This window comes from Podarcis tiliguerta, assembly GCF_965153285.1.
Source record: "Podarcis tiliguerta genome assembly, chromosome: 1".
Lineage (NCBI taxonomy): Eukaryota > Metazoa > Chordata > Lepidosauria > Squamata > Lacertidae > Podarcis > Podarcis tiliguerta.
The window spans coordinates 45,487,590-45,506,265 of NC_139534.1; the positions used below are offsets into that span (position 1 = coordinate 45,487,590).

An 18,676-nucleotide genomic window follows, 5' to 3' on the forward strand; every position below is an offset into this window, starting at 1 on the left:
TGGAAGGCGGGGCAGCGGCCCCACACCCGCCCCGGAGTAGGCGGAGCGCGTCAGCCGCAGGGAGAGGCCCGGCAAGCCCCGCTCCTCGCCGCTTCCCTTCGCCGGCGCTTTCTTCTCAGCGCCGCCTCTTTCCGCTGCCAAGTGGAAGTAGGCGCGGAGGCGGGGGCAAAGGCAAAGCCGCAGTCGCACCGGGTCGCTGGATGAGAAGGAAGAGCGCTGCCGAAGAGACAGAAAGTGCAATGGCGGCCTTCGGTGGCGGCGGCGGCGGCAGCCGTCGAGCGGATAATGGCTACGGAGTCAGTGGGCAGCAGCAGCAGGCGGGCTCCCGGCGACGGAAAGGTCCTGGAGCCTTGGCCACGGCCTACCTGGTCATTTACAACGTGGTCATGACAGCCGGGTGAGCGAGCGCCGGTGCGGTGGGTGTGGGTGTGACAGAGAGGATCTTTCCCCCTCGTCTGAACGGAACCAAGAAGGCCTCCTTCCCTCCCGCTCCCATCATATATATATGTGCGCTCTGAGAAGCTAACGGAAGCTTCCCCACCGTCGCCTCAGCCTGCTTGCTCTCCTAGGGTGACGGGGGAGGGGGCTGGCCTAGTGCTGACCTTGGCCTCTGACAGAGCAAGGCAGGTCTTCTGTAGCGTGTGGTATTGGAATAATAGCAGCTTCTGTCCCTTTTGAGCCCCTCTTTTAATTGAGGAACATTAATGCTACTTTTCACACACACACACACACACACACACCCCACTTTCAACAAGAATAGACAATTATCGTAATAATGTGTTGGTGTACAATAATACTGTAATAAAAATTTATACAGTACAGTGATAAAGTGGCTGAGGCAGCCCGGCCAGATAGGCAAGGTAATAATACAGTAATAATACAGTAATAATAATGTGTGCCATACTAAATGACTGGGAATGGTCACTGGAATGGAATGGGTATCCAGATAGTCATAGCGCAACACAAATCTGTATGGTACCAAAATACTTGCTCTAGGCTAAGGAGTCAAGATTGGCCGCTGTTCTTTGTTGATTGTGACAGTTATGCCTTGTACCCATTGAAATGTGTGAAGCCGGCCTGGGTGTGTCAGTTCCTGATACCTTGTGTACAGCCCATAACTTAGTCTGCAATATGCCTATATGTGATTTTAAATTGGTAGTGATATTTGAGCATTTCAGTAATGCTAGGAGAGTGAAAGTTTTGTTAATTCCTAATAAACTCCCACCAATCATCCTCATAGTAATGTGTATAGTAAAAAAATTGTTAAACTTATATTGCTCATAAATGCATTCATGTTTTTCTGTGTTGGGCATCTTTTCAGAATAATTATTTGAGATTGTGTGCTTTAGTAACAGAGTACATGTACAAACAAAATGTATTTTTAGCTATCTCCTGAAAAGACAAGGTTATATCTTGCCCTGGTTTAGTGCAAAGGTATGTTTAAAAGCTGCAGTGAAAAGCATATCTACATATTAACTGTGTACATCAAATGAAAAAACTACATATGCAGTTTGGAAAAGAAATGTTTTACAGTTGTTTTACAGTATGTAGTAATGCAGAAGATAGCATCCTCTAATATCCATCCATCATAAAAGGTTGCTTAATTTGATTTTGCAACTAACACTATCATTTTTAATCATTACACTTACATCTAATTACACCAGATATAACTGCTTCTTTTTAATCATTGCTTGGTACTGGTAAAGAGGAGAATAAAAACTTAAAAATCATTGCTTTATGAGCCTTTATTTTTCTGATAATGCAATGTTACTACATTGTATGAATTTCATCCCCTGTTCTTAGAATGTAACTAGATGTGAAAAAGCACAGCCAACTCATTAAATGTGGGTCTACCCAACCATACATAAAGTGGGTGCCCACCACTACCTGCAGCCTACAACAGCCCAGCTGAGAGGAAAGTGACAATGAGGGGTAGGTTTCAGGGAGGCTAAGTACAGCCATAGCAAAGGTTTAGGACTAACCTTCCTGAATGCCTTTTTGCTCTTAAAACCAGTCTGTTAACATCTGCTTTATAGGTCACTGGGCATACCATAATTTTTTAAAAAAGAGGATGAGTAAACAAACACAGCAGAGGTGGAACAGGACTTACTGCCACTGCCTGATTGTTCACTGTCTTTTTGCAAGGTGTAGCAAAGCTAAGAAAGAGAAGCAGCCTCAGCAACTGTCAGTAGTGATGGTGAGGGGGTAGACTCCCTGAGGAATTGGCATCCAATGAAGGTGTCTTGCCCAAAGGCCTATTAAAAACCTAGAGCGGCACTAGTTCCTGCTTTCAGTCAGAAGATCCTTAGTTGTTTTTCAATAGGCATTAACAAAGCATTTGCAATCTCTCCTTTTTTCTTCTAGGTGGCTTGTTATAGCAGTTGGTTTAGTCAGAGCATACCTCACCAAGGGTAGCTACCACAATCTTTATTATTCAATAGAAAAACCTTTGAAGTTCTTCCAAACTGGAGCTTTGGTTGAGGTATGTGTACCAGGGAACATGCCCTTCTAATTGTAGTGAAATAAAGTTTTGTATTTCCTATGCATTTCATTCATTAACTTGCTCCTGCATTGAATTCTATCCCTTTTGATAGATAGACCACTGGTAAGTATTGGTTTCCTTCATTACATCAGAAGTGAAATCTGAAACATGAAAACAATAGCATCAAAGAGAATTTGATATTATGCAGTGAAACTATTATTTTCAAGTTAATTTATTTTCTGAAGTTCTACTCTCTGGTGACTGCCCCTCTGCAACCATTCTTAAATAGCATAATTTTAATTGAAAAATAGGCTTAATTACTTTACATAAATGTTGAAATTTTCAACACTAGAGACCATTGCCTAGTGCCTTTGTTCCCTTTACTATAAAACCAAGAGAGCTTTGTAGTTTTACAGAAAAGAAAGAAAAATAGTGGCTGATGTTTGTGGTTTTAAACATTCCAAGAAAGGCAAACAAATGTCTCCCCATAAGGTTCCATGAGTCGATAGAACCAAAATCAATAAAAGGATGCCATATGCATATGGTATAGAATGTGCGAGTTTCCTCGTCCCCAGATCAATATTCCTTTTGTGAAATTGTTAATTTGTCTATAAGCACAATGTCCCATACTTCTGAAATTTTTCTCACTTTTTGCAATCACTAATCAACTCTTCTAGTTGCAGTTAATATATGGGGAATGAAGTACCGTATTTTTCGTCCTATAGGGCGCTCCGGCCCATAGGACGCATCTCGTTTTTTGGGGGGGGAAATGAATAAAAAAAATTTATTTCCCCCCCTCAGCTGCGGCTGCCGCCCCAAGCCTTGCGGACACTCGCCAGAAGCAAGGGGAGTCCTCCGGAGGGCTCCCCGTACTTCGGGCGGGAGGCTGCTGCCCCAAGCCTCGCGCGCTCGGCGGGACCTCCCGTCGGGCGCGCAAGGCTTGCGGACACTCGCCTGAAGCACGGGGAGTCCTCCGGAGGGCTCCCGTGCTTCGGGCGGGAGGCTGCAGCCCCAAGCCTCGCGCGCTCGGCGGGACCTCCCGTCGGGCGCGCAAGGCTTGCGGACACGCCCCCGAAGCACGGGGAGTCCTCCGGAGGGCTCCCTGTGCTTCGGGCGGGAGGCTGCCGCCCCAAGCCTCGCGCGCTCGGCGGGACCTCCCGTCGGGCGCGCAAGGCTTGCGGACACGCCCCCGAAGCACGGGGAGTCCTCCGGAGGGCTCCCCGTGCTTCGGGCGGGAGGCTGCCGCCCCAAGCCTCGCGCGCTCGGCGGGACCTCCCGTCGGGCGCGCAAGGCTTGCGGACACGCCCCCGAAGCACGGGGAGTCCTCCGGAGGGCTCCCCGTGCTTCGGGCGGGAGGCTGCCGCCCCAAGCCTCGCGCGCTCGGCGGGACCTCCCGTCGGGCGCGCAAGGCTTGCGGACACGCGCCCGAAGCACGGGGAGTCCTCCGGAGGGCTCCCCGTGCTTCGGGCGGGAGGCTGCCGCCCCAAGCCTCGCGCGCTCGGCGGGACCTCCCGTCGGGCGCGCAAGGCTTGCGGACACGCCTCCGAAGCACGGGGAGTCCTCCGGAGGGCTCCCCATGCTTCGGGCGGGAGGCTGCCGCCCCAAGCCTCGCGCGCTCGGCGGGACCTCCCGTCGGGCGCGCCAGGCTTGGGGACACTCGCCCGAAGCACGGGGAGTCCTCCGGAGGGTTCCCCGTGCTTCGGGCGGCAGGCTGCTGCCCGCAAGCCTTGTGAGCCTGTGGGAACTCCCACAGGGCTTGCAAGGCTTGCGGATAGCTTCCTGAAGCCTGGAGAGCGAGAGGGGTCGGTGCGCACCGATGCCTCTCGCTCTCCCGGCTTCAGCAAAAGCCTGCATTCACCCCATAGGACGCACACACATTTCCCCTTCATTTTTGGAGGGGAAAAAGTGCGTCCTATGGGGCGAAAAATACGGTATTTATTGGTTGTGTTCTTTTTTCTTTTTTAAATTTATTTTTATTAAATATTTTCTTGGTTTACAAAAGTACACGCCTTGTCTCTTTTTTCAGGTTGTACAGTCTTTCTTACAAATCAGTTACATTAGTTGTGAAACATTAGTGTTGAGTACAGTATAAGGTTGGGGAAGAAGAGTGGGGAGAGGAGGGGTGGTGGGGCTTATATTCTTTTGTATAGTGTACATGTGGGGTTCTGTGTCAGCGTCAACTGGGTAGGTTCTCTTTCTATTTGTTTATTACATTTGCTTGGTAGTGAGAGGTATTGTGGGGCAGAGTGTGGTTAGTTTTCTGTGGTTGGCTGCAGTGGGATTTGCTTGCATTTGTGAGGGGGGAGGGCTTGTTGGTAACAGCTTGGTAAGCCAGATTGATTTGTATGCTGCTGTCAGTGGATTCTTGTTGTTGTCTTGTTGGGCTGTGTATGTGATAAAGCCATACCGGGGTGAAGGCATCCTCTTCTATTTGTCCCCATGTCAGTTTCAGTTTATTGGTTAAGGCCATTTCCCATACAATTCGATACCATTGGTCCAGGCTTCCTCAACCTCGGCCCTTCAGATGTTTTGACACTACAATTCCCTGACCACTGGTCCTGCTAGCTAGGGCTCATGGGAGTTGTAGGCCAAAAACATCTGGAGGGCCAAGGTTGAGGAAGCCTGCATTGGTCCATGTTTACTCTCTGAGAGTACGTGGGTTATACTCTCTGAGAGTACGTGGGTTATAAGCTATTTATAATGTGGGTGGTTGTTATGATCTTGGAAGATGTTTATCATGGAACTTTGAAGTGTCAGGCATAGCTCTAATGGCTTTAGCCCAAACGTAGCAGAGTTTTCCTGCACAGCGAAGAAGCTAGTTGAGGTGGAAATGACTAGTCAGCTAGACTCAGAATAACTATTTACAGGATTTATTAAAAAGGAAAAGAAACCAGCAGAGTTTCTGCATACAAAACAAAGCAAAATAAATCCTTTCTTTCTCTCTCTCTCTTAACCATACACAGCACTCCTACTCCTACCACACCCAACACCAAACTGTGCTAGCATTCCTAGATAACAGAGTTGAGTGCTGGTCGTTAACCAATCAGAGTAAGTAGTTTCTAGGACAAGCAGACCTTGGCTTTCTGCCAAGAGTAAATTGACACTGCCTTGAGTTAATTGTGTGAAGCCAGAATCTGTAAGTTTTCATGAGAATCAATTAACAGAAACTGAACAGTTTAGTAGGGCCAGTTCTGGAGTGAGTTCTAATACCTGTTTAGTTATTTTGCATATCTTTTGTAGGATCACGGCCAGAAGGGTTGCAATTTAGGGCATTCCACATACCACATGTGGAGCTATGTGCCTGTGGAGATGTAGCCTCTCCAACATCTTGGTGAGGTTCTTAGGCATATCAATGCCAGTTTCTGTGGTGAGTTTCAGAGTGAGTTCCCTTTTGGCTGATATGGTCTTAAAGGGAGGTTTAGACCACATTCTAGTCCATTGGGTGGGGTTAATTTCATAGCCTGTGTCGTGCTCCCATTGTTCTTTGATTGCATCAAGGGGGTTTGTGGGATTATGGAGCAGTATGTTGTATATTGTGGATACCATCCCTTTGCTGTGTCCCTCTGCTATCAGGAGAAGGTTTTTGAAGGTGGTCAAGGGCCTAGCGGCTGCTGATTTTACTGCTGGATTGTTTAAGAAGACCTGTATTTGATGGTGTGTTAGTCAAGGTATTTGGGTGTTCCTTAGTTTGTCTTGTATTTCTTGTTTTGGTATGGGTTTGTTGTTTTTGTAGAGGTCTTTTAGACAGTGTAGGTCTTTGGCTTGCCGGGTTTTTATCTGGAGGTTTTGAGCTGCATGTTGGAATAGTGAGTGATAGGCCAGAGGGGTTAGTGGGGATGGGGACTTTCCGTTCTGTGTGAGCCTGTTCATGTTGTGGGGATTTTCTTTAGTTTGTTTTGAAGAAATGGGTATGCTTCTTTTGGGAATGTTTTCGATGGTGTTTCTCTCCAAGCGGACCCATTGTTTTGTCTTTTCTTCTAGAATATACGGGATTATGTGGCGTACTTGGTTGGCGATGTAATATGATTCTGTGTTGGGGATTCCCCATCCTCCTTCTGAGGAGGGGAAGTGCAGGTATTTGGGGCTTATTCTTGGCTATTTGTGTGAGAAAATAAATGAGTGTAGTTTTTTCTGGGGGAATCCAGATAGGGAGGGTTTGGAATAAATAGGTTAGTTGTGGGAGGGTGATCATTTTGATCATGGCTATTTTGTCTGAGAGTGTGAAGTTGGTGTTGTTCCATTTCCTCAAGTCTCTGTTGATTTGTCGCCACCTGGGCTTGTAATTGTAGAGGCATAGTTTATTGAGGTTTCTGGTTATTTGAACCCCTAGGTACCTGAATTGGGTGCTGCAGAGTTTTATCTTTTGATGTTGGTGAATTCCTTTTGGTTATGCAGGCAGAGGGGGAGAGTGTTGAAGCACATAGCCTCAGATTTTGCAAAGTTTACTTGTAGGCCCGACCCCCTTGCAAATGTGTTGAGTTCTTTAGTTAGGGTGGTTGTTGTGTTTATGGCGTCTGGTGTTGTGAACATCAGATCATCTGCAAAGAGCTGTAGTTTGTAGGTTTTACCTTTTATTTCCACACCCTTGATATCTGGGGCTGCTTGGAGTCAGATTGCTAGGTATTCCAGGGCCAAGGTGACTAGGACGGGAGACAGTGGGCATCCTTGTTTTGTGCCTCTTTGTATTGCTTTGGTATTGGAGTCCATATTGTTAATTCTGCATTTTGCTACGGCTTGGGAGTAAATTTGTTTGAGGGTTAGTAGGAAGTTGGGGCCAAATTTCATGTTAGTTAATACTGCAAATAGATAATTCTAAGCAATGAAAGGCTTTAAGGATGTCTAGGAACATGATTGTCAGTGGGAGTTTGGTCATTTTGCTGTATTCTATCAGATCCAGCAGTTTCCTAATGGGGGTCTGTTACGTTGCGACCAGGGGTAAAGCCTGCGTGGTCCAGGGCGATTAGTTTGTGTAGGAAGATTTTAAGCGGTTAAGCAGGATTGATGTGAATATCTTGTAACCTTGGTTTATCAATTAGATTAGGTGGTATGATTCTATTTTGAGGCTATCTTTGAGTAGTTTGGTGAGAGAGACTATTTTCGAAGAGGTCCAGGTTTGGAGATGGGGGCCCCTTTTATGATGTCGTTAAATAGGTGGGTCATGTAAGGAATCAGGGGTTCTTTGAATCTTTTGTAGAATTCTGCTGTATAGCCGTCTAGGTTGGGGGCTTTGTGTAGTTTAAGGATTTTGAATACTGTCTCTATTTCCTCAGGGGTGATAGGGCTGTCCATGAATTCTTGTTCCTCTGCAGTTAAGGTTGGCATGGTCAGCCCTGTTAGGAATCTTCTGATTTCCTGTTCAAGTGGTGTTGTGGGAGATGTATAGTTTGGCGTAAAAAATCAGCAAATTCTGAAGTTATTTCTTCTTTTTTAGTGACACAGTATATTCTTGTTTTGAGGAATTTTTCCCTGCATCTGTTTGCTCATAGTCTGGAGTTCTTACCTCCGTATTTATAAAAGGGTTGTTTTTATTATTTTTATTAATAAATGAAAACTAATGGTATTAATGAAAAAGGGGGTTGTGTATATAATTAAAAAATGTATTGGTGGTAATTTTGACTCACAGGAAGTTTTAATTTCACTGCAGGGCCCATGGGGCCTGGATATTGGGTTCCTGGGTTAGGGCTAAGGCGGCAGTCGCCAGAAGTGACCTTCAATGGTTCAGAACTCCTGCATAGACGCTACTACAGTTCTTCAAAGAAAATAACAATAAAAAATAAAAGATATTTTTAAAATCAAATCAAATAAATAAGTTAATTGATTAATTAATTTCCAGTGGGGAGGTCCCGCGTTGCGTTTGTTTTTTCCTGGGGTGGTCTCCAGCACATGGTACCCCCCCCCCCTCAGCCTGCACTTTTCATGCCAGCCACCTGGGAGGTAGGCTCATGGTAGCCTGGGCTGCGCTGCCTGATTCCTCACGGCCTCCCTGGCCTTTCCAGTACCCTCCTACCTCTCTCCCTTGGCGGTGGTGGCAGCAGTGGCCACGGCAAGCTGGTGTTCGGCTGGGGGGGGTGCTTTTTGCTTATTGTTTTCTTTTCACCTCTGGAGGCCTCCAGGCCTTGGAGCTCTACTGGGCTGTTGAGGGGGTGTTTTTGGTCCCGGTGGGGCCATGGCTACTGGGGGGGCTGGGGCTCTGTGCAGCCTTGGTTATGTTCTTAATCTGAGGAGTAAAGTGAGATAGTAGAGCTAATTCTGGTTGTAGCAATTGTCCCATCATTTGATTAATTTTTTGAAAAACCTCCCAAAAGAAAAGCAGACCACCACATGTGTACTAGAGAACCAGGTAAATTGTATTCCCAACAGCAAAGGTTGGATGTGTTATGATTAATTCTATACAATCTGGCTGGGCACATGTACCAGCGATGTGCTATCATTAAAGCATTTTCTTGAGTTCTAACTGAGATGGAGCTAAATGGTAGTTTATTCCAAATTTGTTCTTAGAGTTGTTCCTCTAATTCTTCTATATATATTGTTTGAGGATCTAATATAGTTGGGAGATTATTCCCTCTTCCAGTTGGTTGAGTTGAGTAATTAGTTGCTCAAAACTATTTAAGTTGTGTAATGCTTGAGTCCTTATATTTGGCTGATTAAAAGACTTAGTTTTTGTTGACTTTATATGTTCTTTTTGTTCTAGATTCTGCATTGCGCAATAGGTAAGTTACTGGATTCATGTAGCTTATTCACTTTATTCTTTTTTTAAAAAAGAATAGCAAAAATATAAAGCATGATATACATTTCTAATTTCACACTTTTTCTTCTTCCTAATGCCTATTCTAAGGAGGATTCCAAACCCCACTTATACTGTACAGGAGAGAGCGGAGCTGTACCTCTGATTAGCTTTTCTGGCCAAGGTAGCCTCTTGTCATTGTCAGCCTCCCTGTTCTGCCTGTAAAATGTGCTGAAGGTGGGAGAGCAAAAGTCAGGATACCCACTGGCAGTACCCAGTAGAAGCACCCTAAATGGGGTGTTCTAAATATGTGGCAGGGCTGAGCCAGTCCAGGAGCCATTGGGGCCTGAGCTATTTCAATGCCCTCACATGAAAGCATTGGGCCCAATCACTGTACCAGCTCCATGCTGCCACAACAGTCTATCTCCTGCCTGATGATGTGGCAGTGGCCTGACCACTCTGTAGAACATCAGGGTAGGGTGGGGGAGGTTTGAATTGCATAATGAGTGTGTCAATATATGACTCCGAAGTAACTTGCAAATTCAGGATGTAATACAGGTTGTTACTACATATCAGAATGCTCTGTATCACCCATCTATATTTGTCATTGTTCCTGTACTATCTTTGGAAATTTCTGCTTAGTAAAACAAGGATTGGTTGTTGAGCAAAAAATGATGTGTAACAATGCCATTCTTGTAAGGACACAAGGATTGCTTTGCCGGATCAAGCCATAGGTTATTTTGTTCTGTTCTTGGCACCAACAGTAGGCAGAAAGATACATCTGGGAATCTCACAAATAAGCCATGATGGAGATCCCTGATCCCTGTTGTTTGTCCCCAATATCGGATGTTTAAAAAGAAACAGACTCTGAAGAGGTCTGTTCTTCCTTAGGTTTTCTAACCCTTTTAAAAAAGAAAAAGGGGTGCCCACAAGATGGACATAATGTTTGGGGTTTCTCAGACCCCAGCTTCATAATTAGGCTTACCACTGACCCCAACAGCACCATGAGGATTTCAAGCTAAGTTCCCTGAGAGGGTATTCTGGCATCAGCACAATGAGATAAGGCAGGAAGCCTTATGAAATATTTCAGACCCAAAGAAAAAGCAACAACTTTCTTCCTCTTGCAGCAAATAGGGCCCTCTATAATTGCATTTGAGACTTTAGCCTTTGAGACTCTAGGCACCAACATAGGAGATAAAAAATAAAAACAAAGACCTTGCTACACAGTGAAAAAGACTGAAATATGAGTTAATGAATGACTGGGAAGAACTGCCAAAACAGAAACTTACTGACTAGAATAAACAACAGCCTCTGAAGCTTTAGACTTGTCAGTCAACAACAAAATGATTAGAAAGCTATTTTTAAAAAGGCAGTGCAGAGTGTAAAGAAACATCTGGAGAAGATGAAATATTCAAGATGTGTGAATGTACATGGAATTATAGAGGAAATAGGTGGACATTAGTCCCTCCATTATTAACTTGTTTAACATATTGTGTCTTCACCTGAAACTGGAAGTTAATAGTCTGGAATGAGCTCACAGAGCTGTCAGACCGAGACCCAAGGATTCTTGATAATAATAGTAGTAACAACAAATTTCTTTTACCCCATCCATATGACTATAAGAGCTTCCTGAAACAGGACTGCCTTCAGATGTCTGCAAAAAGTAATATACAATCATACCTTGGTTGATGAATGCCTTGTGACTCGAACGTTTTGGCTCACGAATACCACAAACCTGGAAATGCGTGTTCCGGTTTGTGAATGTTTTTTGGAACCCGAACATCCGAAGCGACTTCCGCTGCTTCCGATTGGCTGCAGGAGCTTCCTTGGTTTTCGAACATTTTGGAACAGACTTCCAGAACGGATTCTGTTCGACTTCCGAAGTATGACTGTAATTGCTTATCTCTTTGACATCTGAAATCTTTTCCAAGAGACATTTGTCAGGTACTTATTTGTCAGGTACTCAAAAGAAGAAGAAGAAGAAGATCTAATGCAAAAAGTGAGAACCTTACAAAACCTACAATATAATAGTTTATTATTGTTTTACAAGATCTGGCACTTGAAACATCTAAAAAAAATAACGTGAATTGTGCCCCTTCACACTAAAGATATGGAATGCATGTTAACAATGGTATATTGTAAAAATCATTTTCGGAACATGTGATTAAGATGAAGGTTTCTAGAGCACTAGGGATCACCTGAACCTTAATATCCCAGCTCAGTCACTGATATCATCAGCAGGAGTGTTGTTGGTTATTCCCTGAGTGGGTAAGGCTCATTTTAAAACAACATGAAATAGAGCCTTTAGCATCATCACTATGGTTTTTTGGATACCAGAGATAGAGATTCAGCAGGTGCCTTCTGTTGCAACTTTTAAACACCTGCTGAATCTATTATATTCTACCAGGCCTATGTAGGCAGTTGAGAATACACCTTTCCACAATGGTTCTTTGACACCTGATTTTAATCTTTTATATTGTTTTTACTGTATGTTTTTATGTCCTTTCATTGTAAACTATTTTGTTATATTTCATGAAATAACGGTATATAAATATTTATATAAATTGAACAAACTGAGGATATAGACCAATATAAACTTTCTTTTCAGGAATTGTTCCCTCTTCTGTTGTGCTAACTACTTTCCAGGTGATGTCAAGAGTTTTTCTGACATGGGCTGTAACACATAGTGTGAAAGAGGTAAGTTAAAAGAGAGCAAGAAAAAGATCCGTTTCTTCCCTAGAACTAAATATTTGTACTCTTTTGTATATTTCCTGTTCCTTTTACTGGGTCCACTGTGTGTGTTTTGGTGGACACCTCAGGATCAGCTGTTTTTGTGAGATGTGTTTCCAGAACTCTTAATTGCAACATCTGTGCTGGCTCCTTGCCCACTGATGCAGTTGTATCTTCCCACCTACCGTGCAGATAAGGTAGTGTGGAAAGAAGCATGCAGGTGGGTGGGGAATGGAAATGGAAACCATGTAAAACAAATTAACTAGTGAACTTCTTTACAAAACTTTGGACTTAAAACTTGGTTTAAGTTGCCTGTCTTTGCCATTTTCAGATAGCTATTTAGTATACGTGAAACAAGATTCACAGTTTTCTAAGAGTTGGAAATCATATACGTAGGTCTGGTTTAACTATTCATTGTTTGGAAAGGGACAGTGCATCAAAAGTTCCCACTTTCGTGTCAATCTCTACACTTTGGTTAACTGGGCTGTTACTTCCTGTAATTTTATTTACATGGCTAATATAGAAACACTTAAAAAATAAAAAGTATCCATTTGTGAGAGACACCCTCCCTGAATATAGGTGCTGGGTAACATAACCAATATTATGGGTGCATTAACAGATAAAACTCCCCCTGTTTTCACAGTAGAGGTCTATGATTAACTGCTTATGGTAGCTTTCTAAAATTTCACAGCTGCGAGGTGTTTTATTTTTGTGGCAGCTGCCCAGTGTCCACTCTCCCCAACCAAGGATTCAGAGTGAGGCAGCACTTCTGAAACAAAACTGTATGTTTATTTAATTATACTTTAGGGAAGTTTAACGCTTGGTGGTTTTACAAGGCACACAGCTTGGTTTAAAATACTCACTCCTTTCAGAGAAACTTTTTAAGCAGCAGTCTCCTACAAATCAAGTCTCAGGTAGACTTTTCACCTAAAATGGCTATCAAGTTCTAAGCAGCAGCATCCACCCACTCAGCCCCTTCTAGGATTTAACTTCCTGTCAGGAAATAAAAACTGAGTTGCATTGTGTAGCAGAGCCCACTCAGTGTGGACAGTTTAGGTTTTGAACCATCTGACAGTCCCTCTCCCACTGAGAGTCAAATCCCTATCTGACTGTTAAACTGGCAGCAGCTCACTTAAAGGCCACGCTTTCCTGATTGGCGTTTGCTTTTTGCTGTTGTACAAGCAGCATGTTGTAGCCCCACTTGACTCAAAGGAAGTGTAACTGTAGGACAGAGGAAGTGAACATACTTTCCAAATATCCACTATCCAGCATTTTATATGTGCAAATAGAATCCAGATTGTTTCTAACATGTTAGAAAACAGTTTGAGTAATTTGGCAATAAAAATAGTCAAAACTGTATTGTACTCTATCAGGTTCCCGAGTATCTCAGATGAAGAGTTAGTTGACAGGTTCACATTAGCATTCCTTTCCTTGTGAGATGAGTGTTACCTACATTCTTAATAAACAAAAAACAAAAAAACTTTTGCTTCCCCCCCTCCCCCTGAAGGAATACCTACATACCTGAGCTCCCTGAACAAGTTCAGCTATTACGGATTTTGTAAGATGATATGTGGATGCATGAATAATGTGTGTTGTTTTTTGGTTAAATCTGCCATATGCTTCTTAGGTTCTTGAATGAGGAAACTCTTAATATTTTGCTTGCTTTCTCACATATCTTACTCTTTCTTGAAGAAGTCTTACATTATTTCTGATGAAGCCTAATCAAATGGTGTTCCGGAATCTGAAACATGAATTTTGTTGTTTACATGTTATTCCTTCTGGATTGTTTGTTCCTAATATTTAATAGTAATTGCATGGGGCAGTTCAGTAATGTTTGAAGAATGTGCTTGCTCTTATTCTGGAATGGTCAAGTTGTTAGCTATTTCTTTGCATGTTGTAGCCTTTCTGCTACTTGATATTTGAAATCTCAGGCAAGTTCACTAAGCATCAATCTGAATGCTGCTCATGCTTATTAAGAGAAAAGTGGAAAATAATCTAGAGCAGGCATCCCCAAACTCGGCCTGCCAGATGTTTTGGGACTACAATTCCCATCATCCCTGACCACTGGTCCTGTTAGCTAGGGATGATGGCCGAGTTTGAGGATGCCTGATCTAGAGCATAGTTGGGAAATCAAAAACAAGTTAGTGAGGAAAACAGTCAAAATAATACCATATCCTGTGCACTTTATTTTATTCTTGCCTAAATAGGTATTGGCAAGAAGAATAAACTGTGAAAAGTATTCTGTTCATGAAATACTAATACAGCCAACACAGTCATTTCATAAATAATAAAGCACACACATTTGCTGGCTGGCAGAACAGACAAGGCAAGTACCAGGGTGGTGCAAAACCAGCCCCTCCCTGTTTCTCTTGATTCTTATATAGGAAGCTTGCGAAGCACAGGGTACTGTGAAATTTGAAGTTGGAAATTGTTGGCTATAGGGTTTTCTAGGAAATTATTTTGTGTGACGAGTATGTAATGTCATGTTTGCATGGGATGATGCATCAAGCTTAGTTACTTTGTATTACCAAATGATGTCATATTTATACCTTCATACAGAAACATTGTATACATCATGAACTCTGGTGAAATTAGACATTATGTCAGCTGTTATGCCTTTGTTTATTTTTCATTTAAAAAACAGGCCAATGGTAAATGGTTTTAAAAATATACTCCGTAATCATACTATGAAGCAACTTAAGGTAACTTTCTCAGATTTTTATGTTGTGTCATTTCTGAGCAACACTTAATTTATGTGTATGCACAGGCATTCTAACCTTGAAATTACAAAGGAGAAGGCAAATTACATAGAAGAGTATTATCCACCCCCACCCCCCCGATAAATATTTCTGCTTTCCTGTGGACCTGAATTACAAAGTTTGAAAAGGTAGATTTAAAAGCTTGTCATTTTAGAAAGTTTATAATTTATTTTCAACTTACAGCAACTGTTTTTTTCTTTAATAGGTACAAAATGAAGACTGCATCCTCCTTTTTGTTGTTGCCTGGACAATCACAGAGATCATCCGTTATTCCTTTTATACTTTCAACTTGTTGAACCACCTTCCTTACTTCATCAAATGGGCCAGGTAAGGGCATTAAGCACTTCATGATTATGAGTCTGAGAAACTGTACATCAGTGGGCATATTTCCCTAATAATTTCAAGACAGAAATATCAGTCCTAGAAAATAAAGAGAATGTTGACATATTTATTTTATTCAAAAATTAATAATCTTCATTTTCATAAAATATATCAAGGAGTCTTACAGCATATAAAATACAATAAAACCAATCTATCAATATATATAAAACACAGTGTAAAACATCTGTAAATACTGGTTGAATAAAGCAAAAATGCACATTATGAAGGCCTATCTAAACAGTACAATTTCAGAAGACATCTGAAAGAAGGTAGGGGTGGCTCCTGCTGAACCTCTAGTTATGGAATTCTACAGGACAGGACCTATTGCACTAAAAGTTTGGTCCTTTATGAAGACCAACTGAACCTCAGGGGCATAAGGAACCATCAGATGTGCATCAGAAGATCCCAGTGATAGAGGTGAAGTATAAATGATTAGATGGTCTTCAAGGTACTTCGGGATCAAGTAATTGAGGGCTTTGTGAATTAACACAAGAACATTGAACCTGACCCACTAGTAAATCGGCAATCAGTGCAGCTGCCTTAACATCAGAGTAACATGTTTCTAGTATTCTGCTTCTGTGAGCAGTCTGGCCACTGTATTCTGCACTAGTAGCAGCTTCTGGACCAGAACCAAAGGCAGCACCAAATAAAGTGCATTACAATAATTAAGTCTTGAGGTTACCAATGCAATACAAGTTCACAAACTTGGCGTCATGAACTGGTTGGATGCAGATAATGGTGGGATGAACCAGCTGGGGAAGTCCCAAGGGAAGAAGGCTCAGAGCCCAGAGATTGGTGGTGGGACAGTGGTGAGTGATCAGAGGGAGAAGACTGGGAGGAAGTGTGGTAGCTAAGTGGTAGCAGGGCTTAGTGAGCTGGGAGACTCTAAGTCCAGAATCAGAGGCAGAAGCTGAAGCTGAAGCAGGGGAGGAGGGATGCCAAGAGGCAAAGATGAGTCTGGCTGATGAAGAGGCATAGGTGTCTCCTTCTCCTGCTGCAACAAGTTCCCCTCTACCTTTATCTCCCAGAACCAGAAGAGTAATGAAAAGGGTGGAGGAGAGGTTGGCTGCACGTAGGTGCAGTCTCTTAATTGCTTGGGAAAAGCCGTGGAGAAGAGGTAACTTAAGACAGCTGTGGGGAGCTGGGGACTTTCAGTCTCAACAACTGATCTATGGGGCAAGACCTTTCGGGGATGAACTGCTGTGCTCATTAGGCTTGACACTCTGCCAAGTCTGTGCAGATGCATTATTGCTAATAAAGAGTTTAACTTCAACTTGAATGGTGTGACTTTGGTTCAGGACCAGAAGTATTTGCAAATGTTCTACACATTGTTAATATTTTCTTGTATAAAAGAATATTTTGTACTTTGGAATACACTTGAAATATAGTTGAATTAATGAAAATATATCTTTATTGAATAAAAGTCCTAACTAAGGAAAAGCTAGTGATCCTCCAAGTTTTATTAGTTTGGACAATCGGGGACAACTACAGAACTGATTTGCATAGTGCCCATCTATAGTTTTGAGCTACATCAGGGGTGGGGGACCTGAGACCCTCCAGATGTTGTTGGGCTATAGGTCTCATAATCTCTGACCACTGGGTATACTGGTTGGGGCTGATCGGAGTTGGGATATATATACTGAGGAACAGGTGCTGCATCTCTGCTATGTGCAGCAGCTAGAATAAGCTTGAGTGAAGTTAGAGGAGTTTAGTTTAATTTTTAAAGAATCTTGTCTAAACAAACTAACTTCAAACTATGGGATAGAAAGTGGAGTTGTTGTTTTCTAAATCACTCTCTCTGAAGGTACTATTTGGCAGCAGAGACATGGGCACCAGTGGGATCTTCCTTCGGGTGCGAAATAGCAGGGCTCCAGGGCAGGAATAAATAGTTAAATTTCCTTCCCTGTTCACAGTGGCCCCATTCTTGATGAATGACCCCCAGCATCTGTTATTTGCACTAATATATATAATGTCATATAGAAAATATTATGTTGCATTGTATTAGCAACCTTTTCATACTCCTAGTCTCATGTACTCTGCAGTTCCATTGAACGTAGTGGAACTTACTTCTGAGTGAACATGTGAAGCATGCACACGAAAGCTCATACCAATAACAAACTTAGTTGGTCTCTAAGTTGCTACAGGAAGGAATTTTTAAATTTTGTTCCGACTACGTCAGACCAACACGGCTACCTACCTGTAACTTTGCATATCTGTGTTTTTGTTTGTTTGTTTTAGGTACACATTGTTCTTCGTACTGTATCCAATGGGAGTTTTAGGAGAATTGCTCACAATATATGCTGCTCTGCCCTATGTCAGACGGTCCGACTTGTTTTCAATTAGTTTACCTAACAAATACAATTTCTCCTTTGACTACTATACATTCCTGATCTTGACTATGCTATCTTATATTCCACGTAAGTATAGCACTAGTTAAATGCTTCTACCCTTGAGATCTGTAGCTGTTAGACTAAAAGCAGTTTAAAATGCCTGGAAATGTATTTTAGCTGTACATGTTTCAGTGTTTTAGAATGTACAAGCATTATAAAAAGTGGGTTTTCAACAGTGAAAAATAGCAGTAAATTTAAATGCACAGATCACTGAGGCATGGAACAAAAGCAAGTTTTTGAACTGTGTTTTAATTCTACAGTTGATTTCCCTCTGGCACTTGTGGAATTCTTGTTTCTCTTTCCTTTACCTATAGCCATCTTTTTCTATTTATTCTCTCCTTCTTCTTATAGCCAAATTAGGGGATGAAAGCAAAAGAGAATATATATTTGTTTCAAGAGTGCTAGTTGCAACTGATCTTTTTTTTCGTGTTTTGAAGGAAGACTTTGGGTTTTAGCTTTGTTTTCTCTTTCATGTAATAGAGCATAATAAGTTTTTGAAGCCTAGCTTTTAAGTTGAACTTTTGTGATAGAAATGAAAAATTCATTTAATCCCATGCTGGCAAATTTGCCTGTGCAGATATTTTTATCATAGTTATCACCTATTAAAACTCAAAAACTGTCATGACCACATGACAAATGTACACATTGCAAAACGTACAAAAGCCCTTAGATGAGGCTCTCTTTCGTGCATTTCATTCTAGTGGTTTCCTAAGGTCAGCTTGAGCGCACAAGCTTCACATTGTGAAATAGAACTGCAAAAATAATTGGGTACATAGAGTGACCAGTGAAAGTTGCAAATTTTATTGGGCTTTCAATGAAAGATGATACTGAAAGATACATTGCTGTATTTGTGCATGTATCTTACCAAATCAATATTTTCTCACAGCAAGATCCAGTGTCATTTGAGCAGAAAATTAATGCATCTGTTTGTTTCACAGAGCTATCTCAGCTTCTGTGTTTGTGTAAAAAATATTCATTTTTGTTTTAACCAAGTTCTGGTATAGAATAGAGAGGTATACAAATGAATATGATATTATAGAATTGACTAGCTGGCTAAGTGGTGAGCAACAGAGACACTCTGACTGCGTCTAAAGGTAGAGCAATGAGTGTTACTTGAGTAACCACTTACATACTTATTAATTATTACTGGTGCACCAATAATTATACTTATCATTTATAGTAAGATAAAATATGTCATAGTTCTATGCTA

General features: G+C 42.2%; 1 protein-coding gene across 1 annotated transcript in view; it reads left to right on the plus strand.

Annotated features, from left to right (window-relative positions):
- Positions 1-50: 50 nt before the first annotated feature.
- HACD2 (3-hydroxyacyl-CoA dehydratase 2) overlaps positions 51-18,676 on the plus strand; it is a 25,874-nt gene continuing 7,248 nt past the window's right edge. The window contains exons 1-6 of the mRNA XM_083413567.1: positions 51-397; positions 2,365-2,482; positions 9,174-9,192; positions 11,815-11,903; positions 14,901-15,022; positions 17,315-17,493. Coding sequence (XP_083269693.1) covers positions 201-397; positions 2,365-2,482; positions 9,174-9,192; positions 11,815-11,903; positions 14,901-15,022; positions 17,315-17,493 — 724 coding nt within the window. The 5' untranslated portion in view covers positions 51-200. The remainder of the gene's footprint in view (positions 398-2,364; positions 2,483-9,173; positions 9,193-11,814; positions 11,904-14,900; positions 15,023-17,314; positions 17,494-18,676) is intronic.